The sequence below is a fragment of the Bos mutus genome, chromosome 15 (assembly GCF_027580195.1).
Source record: "Bos mutus isolate GX-2022 chromosome 15, NWIPB_WYAK_1.1, whole genome shotgun sequence".
Taxonomy (NCBI): Eukaryota; Metazoa; Chordata; class Mammalia; order Artiodactyla; family Bovidae; genus Bos; species Bos mutus.
This window is the reverse complement of record NC_091631.1, coordinates 55,974,577-55,987,274: the sequence shown is the minus strand read 5'-3', so window position 1 is coordinate 55,987,274 and position 12,698 is coordinate 55,974,577. Positions and strand designations below refer to the sequence as shown.

The 12,698-nt window shown below is 43.6% G+C and overlaps 1 protein-coding gene across 2 annotated transcripts in view; it reads left to right on the top strand.

Moving 5' to 3' along the window:
* The window catches only part of TTC12 (tetratricopeptide repeat domain 12), a 46,781-nt gene that overhangs the window by 16,709 nt on the left and 17,374 nt on the right, over positions 1-12,698 (top strand). For both annotated transcript variants that reach the window (XM_070384200.1, XM_070384199.1), the window contains 5 exons: positions 2,067-2,138; positions 8,878-8,938; positions 9,361-9,549; positions 11,080-11,149; positions 11,912-12,000. In XM_070384200.1, the coding sequence (XP_070240301.1) occupies positions 2,067-2,138; positions 8,878-8,938; positions 9,361-9,549; positions 11,080-11,149; positions 11,912-12,000 (481 nt within the window). The remainder of the gene's footprint in view (positions 1-2,066; positions 2,139-8,877; positions 8,939-9,360; positions 9,550-11,079; positions 11,150-11,911; positions 12,001-12,698) is intronic.

The window sequence follows — 12,698 nt, the reverse complement described above, 5'->3', positions numbered from 1 at the left end:
CGGAGGGCGAGCTGCAATTTCACTCACGCCTGACATGGGTGGCACGGAATCTGGTTCCTTGCTGGAACCAGATGCACATTTGCATCTTTGAAAGTTTGCAACTTGAAGGTTCGTATGTAGGGGACTTAGTGTATATCTCCTCAGAGTGGATTTCCTCCAGAATTGCTGTAGCACTTCTCTGGAGGAGATTCGGTGTGATACCTAAGCCTTTGGGTCCTGGAGTCCAGTGACTAGATCTTAATCCCAGTTCTTCCAGTTAGGGTCTGTGTGACCTTAAACCTCTCTGACCCCTGGTTTCCTCATCTGTGAAATGGGAGTAATAACTGTATCTACTTCATAGAGTTGCTATAAGGCTTACATAAGATCATTCATATGAACCATATGGTCAGGACTGAAAATAATGCATTAATATTATTACCGTCATTCACTTAGCAAGGAATCAGGAAATTATATTCATGAAAATGCATCTATAAAGGGCTCTTCCAATGTAATGATTATTGTTACCCCTTCTATTATTCTTTAGCTTTTCTTAAATTTTCCTTTTTGCCCTGAAATCATTGCTTTTCTTGTAAATGCAGCAACAGCAGCTAACACTCTCTTACCTGGTATTGCACTGTTTTACACACATTCTCTCCTCACAACAGCCCAGAATGAAAGGTTGTTGTTGAATCACGCGAATACACCGGGATTCTTGGCCCCCGGAGGAGAAGAATTCAATCCGGGGCCAGAGACGAGGCTTGATCGCTCAGAGCTTTTGTGTAATAAAGTTTTATTAAAGTATAAAGGAGATAGAGAAAGCTTCTGACATAGGCATCAGAAGGGGGCAGAAAGAGTACCCGCTTGCTAGTGTTAACAATGAAGTTATATACTCCAAAGAATGTCTGGAGGCTGTAAAGACCTCATCAGACCTACTCCCATAATTTACATTTTAAGATAACAGAAGGTTTAATCCAAAGACTGTCCTTAGGCAGATACATTATTGTTATATAATCCTAAGGAATGTGGAGAAAGAAAAAAAGTTTGTCCTTTCTTCCTCCTTGAGAATTCCAGACCCCTCTCTCCTTGGGGACCCCTAGACTCCTTATCAACCTGCCTAGGAACTGACTCTCTCAAGAAGAAACACTATTATGATCTCCACTTTGCAGATGAGGACAGTGAACCTCAGAAAAGCCGGGGGGCCTGGCCAGTATGCCGCTTCTTGTGAGGGGCAGACAGGGCTTCACCCAGGACTTTCTAGACTCCTGAGCTTGGACTCCCTCTGTACATATACATGCCTGACAGCATCTGACTCGACACAAGGCCTGGCACATAAAAGGGGTTCAGTGAATTAACTGGATGCTTTAAGTTTATGTCTCTGCTATATCATTCCCTCTGTAGTTATAGTAATTCAGAGCAGACCAGTGCAGGGCCCCTTGGCAAGCAGTATTGTTTCAGCTGTAAAGTTCATACGTTTTGAAGGGGGCTCGCTTTCAGATCATAAGTGATACAAACGCAAGTTTCTAGTATATATGTTGTGGTTTATTTCAAGGGAGGAACTTGCCAGGCTTCCTAAGATGTAATAGTAACAGCTGTTTACCCAGAGTAAATTTTCCTACCTTCTCATAAACCAGTGATTCTCAAACTTGGTTGTACATTTATATCACCTGGAGAGTTTAAAAAATTATCGATGCCTCGGTCCTACCCATGAGTATAATTTAATTGCTGTGGGTTTCAGCTGGGCTCTCAGGATTTTTTTACAAGCACCCCCAGGTGATTCTAATGTTCAACCAGGGTCAAGAGCTCTTCTAAACTAAGGCTTTCTGGTTTGTTTCCTGGTTGAGTTTCATTAAATGGAAATGAAAACTGGCTAGTATCATGAATTAATTTGATAGAGGGCTTACTTGTGCATCCAGACTCCTTGCAAGCATCAATTATTTTGGTCACAGATGCACAGAAAAAGTCTTAATTGTCAACTCTGGTGGCTGTCCTGAGAATCAAAGCGCTGCCCTAACCCTATTAGCTGGGCAGTTGGTGCTAATAATTTCAAATCTTCCAAAACATCTGATCAGTGATTCTCTTTTATGCAGTGTGATGAAAAATGCACAAAAGCGTATTTCCACATGGGAAAAGCCCACCTCGCCCTAAAGAACTACAGTGTGGTAAGTGCAAGAGGAAGCCTAAGAGGTGTGTTTGATCTCGGAGCTGTGCTTCAGAGTGTCTCAGAGGAGAACCACATTCCTCCAAGTTGATGAGGTGTTAATCCACGTTTTAGTATTTTCCACAGTAGATCTTGGAGTTGAGAAGGATACTGAGTGTCATCTGGTGCAGCCCTGCCTGCTGTAGGAACCTCTTCTGCAGTGTCTTCTCCCACTGTTCTTTCAGCTCCAGGAAGAGCATCTCTGGAGAGAAAAGACAGAGCAAAAAGATGAAAAACCAAAATTCACTTGTGATCTCATCACCAGGAAGCAGCCATGCAGATATATGTACACACTGAGATATATTTTGTAATAGCAGCTTTATTGACATATAATTCAGGTGTCAAACAATTCTTCTATGGAAGATAAACAACTCAGTGGTTTTTAGTGTTTTGTCAGAATTGCACAATCAACTTTAGAACATTTTTGTCACCCACTAGCAGTCAGTTCCCTTCCCTCCACCCCCACCCCAGTTCACCCCTGGGCAACTAATAATCTACTGCTGTCTTTATCCATTTGCCTGTTCTGCACTATTCATGTAAATAGAACTATACAATTTGTGGTCTCTCATGACTGGCTTCTTTCCCTTAGCATAATGTTTGCAAGTTTCATCCATGCTGTAATACATTAATATATATAGTGCTTCATTTCTTTTATTGCCGAACAATATTCCGTTGTATGAATATACCACATTTTATTTATCCATTCGTCAGTTGAACATGTGACTTATTTCCACCTTTGGGTATTATGAACATCCATGTACAAGTTTTTGTATAGACACATGTTTACAGTCTATTTGGCTCTACACCCAGAAGTGAAACTGAAGAGTCACATGATAACTCTGTGTTTAACCTTTGGAAGAATTGCCCATGTGATTTCCAGAGTGGCTGCATCATTTGGCATTCCTGCCAGCAGTATATGTTTCTGATTTCTCCACATCCCAGACAATACTTGCTATTTATCTGTCTTTTTTATTATACCCATCCTGATGAGTATACCACCTTATAGTGGTATTTCACAATTTTGGTTTGCATTTCTCTGTTGGCTAATAATGTCGAGCATCTTTTCATGTGCTTATTGGCCATTTTTGGAGAAATGGTTCTTCAGATCCTTTGTCTATTTTATCAATAGGTTGTCTTTTTATACTGAGTATAAATGTAATCAATCTGGTATAAATTTATATTTCTATAACTATTCAATATAAAGTGATATAAATATTACCATAATATAATATTCATATAAATTCTGGATGCAAGTCACTTATCAGATAAATGATTTAAAAATATTTTTTTTCATTCTCTGTGTTATCTTTTCACTTCATAGCACAAAAGTTTTTAAATTTTTATGCAAGTCTACATAACCTAATTTTTTCCTTTGATCGCTTAGGATTTTGATATCAAATCTAAGAAACCATTGCCTAATCCAAGATCTAAGAGTTTTATGGCTTTAGCACTTGTATTTAGATCTCTGATCCACTTCAAGTTAATTTTTGTATATAGTACTCTTGCCTGGAAAATCCCAAGGCTGGAGGAGCCTGGTAGGCTGCAGTCCGTGGGGTCGTTAAGAGTCGGACACGACTGAGCGACTTCCCTTTCACTTTTCACTTTCATGAATTGGAGAAGGAAATGGCAACCCACTCCAGTGTTCTTGCCTGGAGAATCCCAGGGACAGGGGAGCCTGGTGGGCTTCCATCTATGGGGTGGCACAGAGTCAGACACGACTGAAGCGACTTAGCAGCGGTAGCAGCAGCAGCAGTGTGAGGAAGTGATCCAACTTCATTCTTTTACATGTGACTGACTATCCAGCCTCCTGAGAAATCTGTATGCAGGTCAATAAGCAACAGTTAGAACTGGACATGGGACAACAGACTGTTTCCAAATTGGGAAAGGAGTATGTCAAGGCTGTATATTATCACCCTGCTTATGTAACTTATATGCAAAGTTCAGTTCAGTTCAGTCGCTCAGTCGTGTCCAACTCTGTGCAGCCCCATGAACTGCAGCACACCAGGCCTCCCTGTCCATCACCAACTCCCAGAGTTCACCCAAACCCACGTCCATCGAGTCAGTGATGCCATCCAGCCATCTCATCCTCTGTCGTCCCCTCTCCTCCTGCCCCCAATCCCTCCCAGCATCAGAGTCTTTTCCAGTGAGTCAGCTCTTCGCATGAGGTGGCCAAAGTACTGGAGTTTCAGCTTTAGCATAAGTCCTTCCAGTGAACACCCAGGACTGATCTCCTTTAGAATGGACTGGTTGGATCTTCTTGCAGTCCAAGGGACTCTCAAGAGTCTTCTCCAACACCACAGTTCAAAAGCATCAATTCTTCGGCGCTTAGCTTTCTTCACAGTCCAACTCTCACATCCATACATGACCACAGGAAAAACCATAGCCTTGACTAGATGGACCTTTGTTGGCAAAGTATGTCTCTGCTTTCGAATATGCTATCTATGTTGGTCATAACTTTCCTTCCAAGGAGTAAGCGTCTTTTAATTTCATGGCTGCAATCATCATCTGCCGTGATTTTGAAGCCCAAAAACATAAAGTCTGACACTGTTTCCACTGTTTCCCCATCTACTTCCCATGAAGTGATGGGACCAGATGCCATGATCTTCATTTTCTGAATGTTGAGCTTTAAGCCAACTTTTCACTCTCCTCTTTCACTTTCATCAATAGGCTTTTTAGTTCCTCTTCACTATCTGCCATAAGGGTGGTGTCATCTGCATATCTGAGGTTATTGATATTTCTCCTGGCAATCTTGATTCCAGCTTGTGCTTCTTCCAGCCCAGCATTTCTCATGATGTATTCTGCATAGAAGTTAAATAAGCAGGGTGACAATATACAGCCTTGACGTACTCCTTTTCCTATTTGGAACCAGTCTGTTGTTCCATGTCCAGTTCTAACTGTTGCTTCCTGACCTGCATACAGATTTCTCAAGAGGCAGGTCAGGTGGTCTGGTATTCCCATCTCTTTCGGATTTTTCCACAGTTTATTGTGATCCACACAGTCAAAGGCTTGGCATAGTCAATAAAGCAGAAATAGATGTTTTTCTGGAACTCTCTTGCTTTTTCCATGATCCAGCAGATGTTGGCAATTTGATCTCTGATTCCTTTGCCTTTTCTAAATCCAGCTTGAACATCAGGAAGTTCACTGTTCACATATTGCTGAAGCCTGGCTTGGAGAATTTTGAGCATGACTTTACTAGCGTGTGAGATGACTGCAATTGTGTGGTAGTTTGAGCATTCTTTGGCATTGCCTTTCTTTGGGATTGGAATGAAAACTGACCTTTTCCAGTCCTGTGGCCACTGCTGAGTTTTCCAAATTTGCTGGCATATTGAGTGCAGCACTTTCATAGCATCATCTTTTAGGATTTGAAATAGCTCAACTGGAATTCCATCACCTCCACTAGCTTTGTTCGTAGTGATGCTTTCTAAGGCCCACTTGACTTCACATTCCAGGATGTCTGGCTGTATAAAAAAGTACATCATGCGAAATGCCGGGCTGAATGTAGCACAAACTGGAATCAAGATTGCCAGGAGAAATATCAATAACCTCAGATACGCAGATGACATGACCCTTATGACAGTAAGTGAAGAGGAACTAAAGAGCCTCTTGATGAAAGTGAAAGAGGAGAGTGAAAAAGCTGGCTTAAAACTCAACATTCAAAAAACTAAGATCGTGGCATCCAGTCCCATCAGTTCATGGCAAATAGATGGGGAAACAATGGAAACAGTGACTGGCTTTATTTTCTTGGGCTCCAAAATCTGCAGATGGTGACTACAGCCATGAAATTAAAAGATGCTTGCTCCTTGGAAGAAAAGCTATGACCAACCTCAGTTCAGTTCAGTTCAGTCGCTCAGTCGTGTTCGACTCTGTGCAACCCCATGAATCACAGCACGCCAGGCCTCCCTGTCCATCACCAACTCCCAGAGTTCACTCAGACTCACGTCCATCGAGTCAGTGATGCCATTCAGCCATCTCATCCTCTGTCGTCCCCTTCTCCTCCTGCCCCCAATCCCTCCCAGCATCAGAGTCAACTCTTGGCATGAGGTGGCCAAAGTACTGGAGTTTCAGCTTTAGCATCATTCCTTCCAAAGAAGTCCCAGGGCTGATCTCCTTCAGAATGGACTTGTTGGATCTCCTTGCAGTTTCCTATGTCTATAGGTCTATTTCTATATAAGTTCATTGTGTCATTTTTTCCTTTTTAGATTTCACATGTAAGGAATATCATGATATTTGTCTTTTCCTGGCTTACTTCACTTGGTATGATAATTTCTAGGTTTGTCCATGTTAATGCGAATGGAATTATTTTATTCTTTTTTATGGCTGAGTAATATAAATAATAAATGCTGGAGAGGGTGTGGAGAGAAAGTAACCCTCCTACATTGTTGGTAGGAATGTAAATTGGACAACAGTGTGGAGGTTCCTTAAAAACACTAAAAACAGAGCTACCTTAGGATCCCATAATCCCACTCCTAATCTTATATCCAGGGAAAGTCATAATTCGAAAAGATGCATGTACCCCAGTGTTCATTGTAGCACTATTTACAATAGCCAAGACATGTAAGCAGCCTAAATGCCCATTGACAGATGAACAAATAAGGAAGATGTGGTATATTTACACAATGGAATGTTATTTAGACAGATGGAATTTTAGTGCAGATTGCATTGAATTGCATTGAATATTGTTAACAATATTAAGGCTTCAAATCCATGAACACGAGATGTCTTTCCATTTACAAGATATTATATGTTTAATAAGAAATTGCCCCCTGTTGTACATTTTTAAAAAATTATTCTCTGTTAGATTTTAATTCAAAAATAATACAAACTTATCATAATTAAGTCAAATAATAGGTAAAAAGGAAAATGTTAATCTCCTGTCCACCAAATTCCATTTATTCACTCATTTATTCAGTTAATTAATTCACTTAGCAAATATTTAATGCATACTCTCTGTGTCCCAGGCACTGTTCTAGGCAGCAGGAATGCAATAGCAAACAAGACAAAATCCTTGACTCACTTTCTTGCAGTGAGGGTGACCTGTCACAAGATAGAAACCAAATAAGCAGATGTGTGGTACGTTAGATAGTGAGAAGTGTCCCTGAGAAAACTAAATTGGGAAGTGGTGAAGGTGAGATTGGTTTTATAGAGAGTGGCCAGGGAAAGATTCTCTGAAGGAAAGGAGGGCAGAAAGTGAGGAAGCCATGTGGATATACAGTGGAGGAATGGTTCAGATAGACGGATGGTTAGAATGGAGCGAGCAAGGAGGGTGAGAGGGTGAGCCCGTGGGAGTGTGTGAGGGACTGATGCCCTAGGGCCCTGCAGGTTTTTCGAAGGACCTGAACTTTTATTTTGAGTGCCCTGGGAACCATCAGAAGGTTTTGAGTAAAGAAGCGAAATGATTTGAGTTGTGTTTTAAAGCATCACTCTGCTGTATTGAGAATGTATCTTGACAGGGTAAGAAAAGGACAGGAAACCAGTCAGAATGCTATTGCAACAAATTATCCAAATGAGAGGTGACGATGGCTTGGACCAGGTTGCTGACAGTGAAGGTGGTGAGAAGTGAGGGTCTCTGCTTATATGCTGACAGTGAAGTCAACAAGCATTACTGATAGATTAGAGCTAGGGTTAAAAAGAAGTTGGAAACAGGGATATCGTCTTAGTCCTTTGGGATTCCATAGACCAGGTGGCTTATACAACAAAGGTTTATTTCTCCCAGTTCTGGGAAGTCCAAGATCAAGATGCCGGCAAATTCAGTGTCTGCTGAGGGCCTGTGTCCCAGTTCCTAGGCAGCCGGCAGGAGCAAGGAAGCTCTCTGGGGATGGCTCCACCTCATGACCCAGTCACCTCCCAGAGCCCACACGTCCAGATCCATCACACTGGGGATTAGGTTTCACCATGAATTTTGGGAAGATCCAAACATTCAGTCTATTACAGTTACCATGTTCGATATCCGACAGCACTCTTCCCTGTTTTAATGTGATGTTTTTTTCCTTCAGTTTATTTCTTAATCCTGACCTTCTAGATGAGTCTTGAGCCTTTAAGATATCTGAGAACCATTTTTTTTCCCCCTGAGCTTTTCTTCTCTGCCCTAAACCTGTCATCCTAAACCCATTAGCAAGAATCTTTCTTCTGCAGAAACTTTCTAACAGTGTCCTCAGTGAGAGCCCCTCACTCTCAGGTGTTCTGGTTGACTATTCCACGGCCAGTGAGCAGCCCCTCACTAGCCCTTCGCAGCCTGCATATTTAAATAAGCAACTGTCTCCTCCTGTTCTGAAGTCTCGGTCAACAATGTTTCTAGCTTCATTTATTTCCTTATTCCACGTGGGCATATCTGACAGGTAGCCTCCCATCCTCTCTCAGTGCAAATATCACATCTGAATTTTGCATTTACCTTATGATTATTCCTCTCCCAGCCAGTCATGAACCATGAGAATTTAGGAGTGGTTATTTTCCATCACAGACTGTATCTGACAACACTATTTTTAAAAATGAATTTTGAAATAATGCCCATTGCCTCACAGAACCAGAGAAGCCTAAACAAAATGTCAAATGCATGCTGCGTTCCCCATGCCTGCCTCCGACGAGGGGAGCAAGGGAGGCTGGGAGGAGATAATGAAGAAGCCAAGCCCTGTGGTACCCAGTGGCTTTCTTATAATCACCACTCCCCACTAGCCACTCTTCATGGCCTTGTTTCTTTCTTCTAGTCTAGAGAGTGTTATCAGAAGATCTTAGAAATAAACCCCCAGCTGCAGACACAGGTAAAAGGTGAGACTTCCTGCTGACGCCCTTGTTTGAATTGCACCTCCCCCTGTGCTCTGGCTCTGGGGTGCCCTCCATGCCTTCTCTGCACTTGGCCACGGGCACAGCCTTGCCCGGCCCTGCACAGTCCAGCCCTCTCATTAACCACCCTGCCCACCTCCTCTTTCTCTGTTCTTGGCCTTCCTCCTTTTCTCTGCCATCCTGCCTTCAAGCCTTTTAGACCACAAGCGACGTTGTCCTTGGATGATTCCAAGATGTTTTAAGATTCTGGGTAGAAACTATACACCCTTCCTAAAAGTTTTCCATGCTGAAAACAAGTTTGAATTATTCTCATGCTTTCTGCCTCTCAACTGTCCATCTTCAGAAAAAGGTTGGTGTACAGGTTGCTTGTTAGGATGTTGGTGTGCTTCTTCTCCTTGTTTTGCTAGAGTACCTGAATCAGGTAGATCTTCGGGAGAAAGCAGACGTTCAAGAGAAGGAAGCCCAGGAGTCACTGGACTCAGGAAAGAACTCGGCCGTGACGACCAAGAATCTTCTGGAGACTCTTTCCAAGCCTGATCAGATCCCTTTGTTCTACGCAGGGGGGATTGAAATCCTGACTGAGATGATGAAGGATTGTAAGCCAGCAGTGTGTGTGATCTCATGAATGTTGTCTAGTCTGAAGGGACAGGGTTTAGAGGTCTGACCATAGGAGGCAAAGAATCCCTTCCTCCCTTCCTGCCACAAATATTGATTGAAGATTTATTATAATGCAGGTGCTAAAGGGGGTGCTTAAGAAATATCCCCCACCCCAGCCAGCTCCATCCTGTCCTCTGCTGACACTGCACACACACCCGCAATAAATAGCAGACACACAACGCGACAAAAACACAGCATACACCACTGCATACGTACTTAACATGCACACCCAGCACGTGCTCACATCACGTGTGCTTGTATCACATACATCACACACACACCATGCGCACGGGATACAGACACCATATATGCTTATATCACATAGCCACACACCACACACGTCACCTCTCCTCTGTTCCCCACGGGCTGCACATACCCACACACCATTTCCATACCCCACACATACCCCATGCGAAAGTCGCTCGGTCACGTCTGACTCTTTGCGACCCCATGGACTGTAGCCAGCCAGGCTCCTCTGTCCATGAAATTCTCCAGGCTAGAATGCTGGGGTGGGTAGCCACTCCTTTCTCCAGGGGATCTTCCCAACTCAGGGATCGAACCCAGATCTCCTGCATTACAGGGGGATTCTTTACCGTCTGAACCACCAGGGAAGCCCCAAAATACTGGAGTGGGTAGCCTATGCCTTCTGCAGTGGCTCTTCCTGACCCAGGAATCGAACTGGGGTCTCCTGCATTGCAGGCAGATTCTTTACCAGCTGAGCCTACCAGGGAAGCCCCACATACCCCATGTATACCCCAAAACACCTTCTGTTATCCCCACATATCTCCCCCCAACTATAGAGGAATGGAAGACAGAATTTTGTAAGAAAAACCATGAAGTTCATCCCAGTCACACTTGATAGTTTCTTAGGATGTGAAAAGAGTTTCAGAGCAAACATCAGCTCTTCTCCTGCTAATGAGACCCATACTGCTCTCTCTTACCAGTTCCTGTCATCACTGATCCCAGGGCTGAAACCTTCCTTGCTTCTCAGTGCCAGAATGCTGTTTGTTTGTACAAATGGATGGAGTCTAACTTCTCTTTAGTGTACAGTGGAGGGTGCTCAAACACCCCTGCAGTAGCTTCTTGATGATTATCAGTTCCTCTCTAGAGCCTGGAAACAGCTTCAAAGTAAACATTTAAGAACAGATGGATATGCCAGTTCTTCCAGGAGTTTAAGCAGCTCCTGGAGACTCTCTAAAGCTTACAAAATGAGGAGTTGTCAGATCACTCACGGGGCCACCCGGACCCAGCTCTCCCGTGAACAGGATGTCCCTCTTACTGTGGTACCAAGTGGCTGATGACAGGTGTAGGTTTCAGAATGGGAGGCATTAGTTTCTGCCCAAACTGTGAATTTGGTGACCTAGACATTCCATATTGGGTTTCTGTTATCATCTGGCTCTGTGACAGCTAGACGGTTCAAGCAGGCGGTTCAGATTCTGACGATGTGGTGTTCTCCGAATTTGTTTCAGGCACAGAACGAACTTTATTCAGAACAAACAATGGATTCAGTATCATCAGTGAGAATGAGGTCATAAGAAGGTAGGGATGCTTGTAAAGACAGCCTGGCCTCAAAACAAGGAAAGACAACCATTTCTTATGCAATCAGACACTCAGTACACAGGCAGTGTGATGGCAGACGGTACTACTATCAGTCGATACTGAGTGCCATGTGAACACCCTTGAGCTGTGAGCAGTTAGAGTTACACCACAGTTAACAACTGCAGAGAGAGAAAAGTTACCAAAACTTGCCAGGGTTCCTCCAAGCCCTTCAAAGTCAGAGAAATGACCATTCTTGCTGGTTTTCCCACCAGTTTTTGCAAGATGGCTCTTTGTTCTTTTCCTCTTTTGGAATTTGCTGATCATTTCAGGAAATGAGATCTGTTGGGTCCTGGCTGAACCCATTTATAATTTCATCTGAAGAAAGACTCATACGGCAGGAGGTAGTTTGCTAAATGTATTTTAATTTTATTTTGTACTTCAGTTGTTCTGATGCAATTCCTGGGGATTAGGACAAGACATGGGTTGGAGTCACTGGCACACATTTGCAGGCGTGAGGAGGCCCGTAAACAGTTCGCTGGTCTGGTGCAGCCATCGGCCTGGCCCCTGGCTCACTGTCCTTTCTCCAGGCAGCCCCAGCTCCCTCAGCTGCATCCTTGTCCTGGACCTCATTTCAGGGCTTAGCAGTCCCTCGGTCCTGGTGACCTGCTTAAACCCACATTTGAGGAGTCTGGGGGTGAAATGAAACCAACTGAAAGGAACATCAAGACTGCAATTTCAATATGTCTCCCTTGCACACTGTAGGTGCTTTTCTACAGCAGGAAAAGATGCCGTGGAAGAGACGGTGTGCTTATCTGTTCTCAGACTCTGGCAGGCAGTGTGCAGCGAGAACGGTAAGCCAGGGAACCGCCATCGGTCATCATCGGTGCACGGTAATGGGAGAGTTACAGAGCAGGGGCGGGGGCAGGCGTGATTGTTCCCCTGGGACAGGCCCTGCCACGTGGAGGTCTAGACTGTCGCCTGGAAAAAGCATACAGATTTGTGCTGCACTCTCATAGCTGCCTCCACGCAGGCAAGGTCACGGTCGGCATCACGTCTCATCATCTGGGCACTTGCCCTGCTCTTTGCAGACAAGTAGCTTCACTTCATGCATCGGCAGTGGGGCAAGTAAAGTTTTTCCTTTTCTGTGCTGAAAAATAGTGCTGCTTTTTGCTGACCTTAGTACCCATTTCAGCATCATGAGATTTACGGCCACCCCGATGGCCTCTTGTGACACTGATTAATACTGACTGCTTAATTACAGTGAAGCAGTGACATGCTTTGGGGATTTTATTTACCCTCACTCTTCCCTTTTTACATATTAGCATCTTCTGGAGTTTGCTAAATTTTTATACGGTCGCCACTTCAGTGACCTCAATGTAAATAAAAATTTTAGGTGTTTCTCTCATTTAAAAAAAAAAGTGTTTTTTCAAATGAGGAAAAATGTCTAAACACAAAACAGTGAAAGTGGGAATAGTGATAGCTGTTTCTCCCATGCGTGGGTTCTCATGGGAAGTCAGCGAGGGAGCTTATGAATGCAGCCTGTAAATGG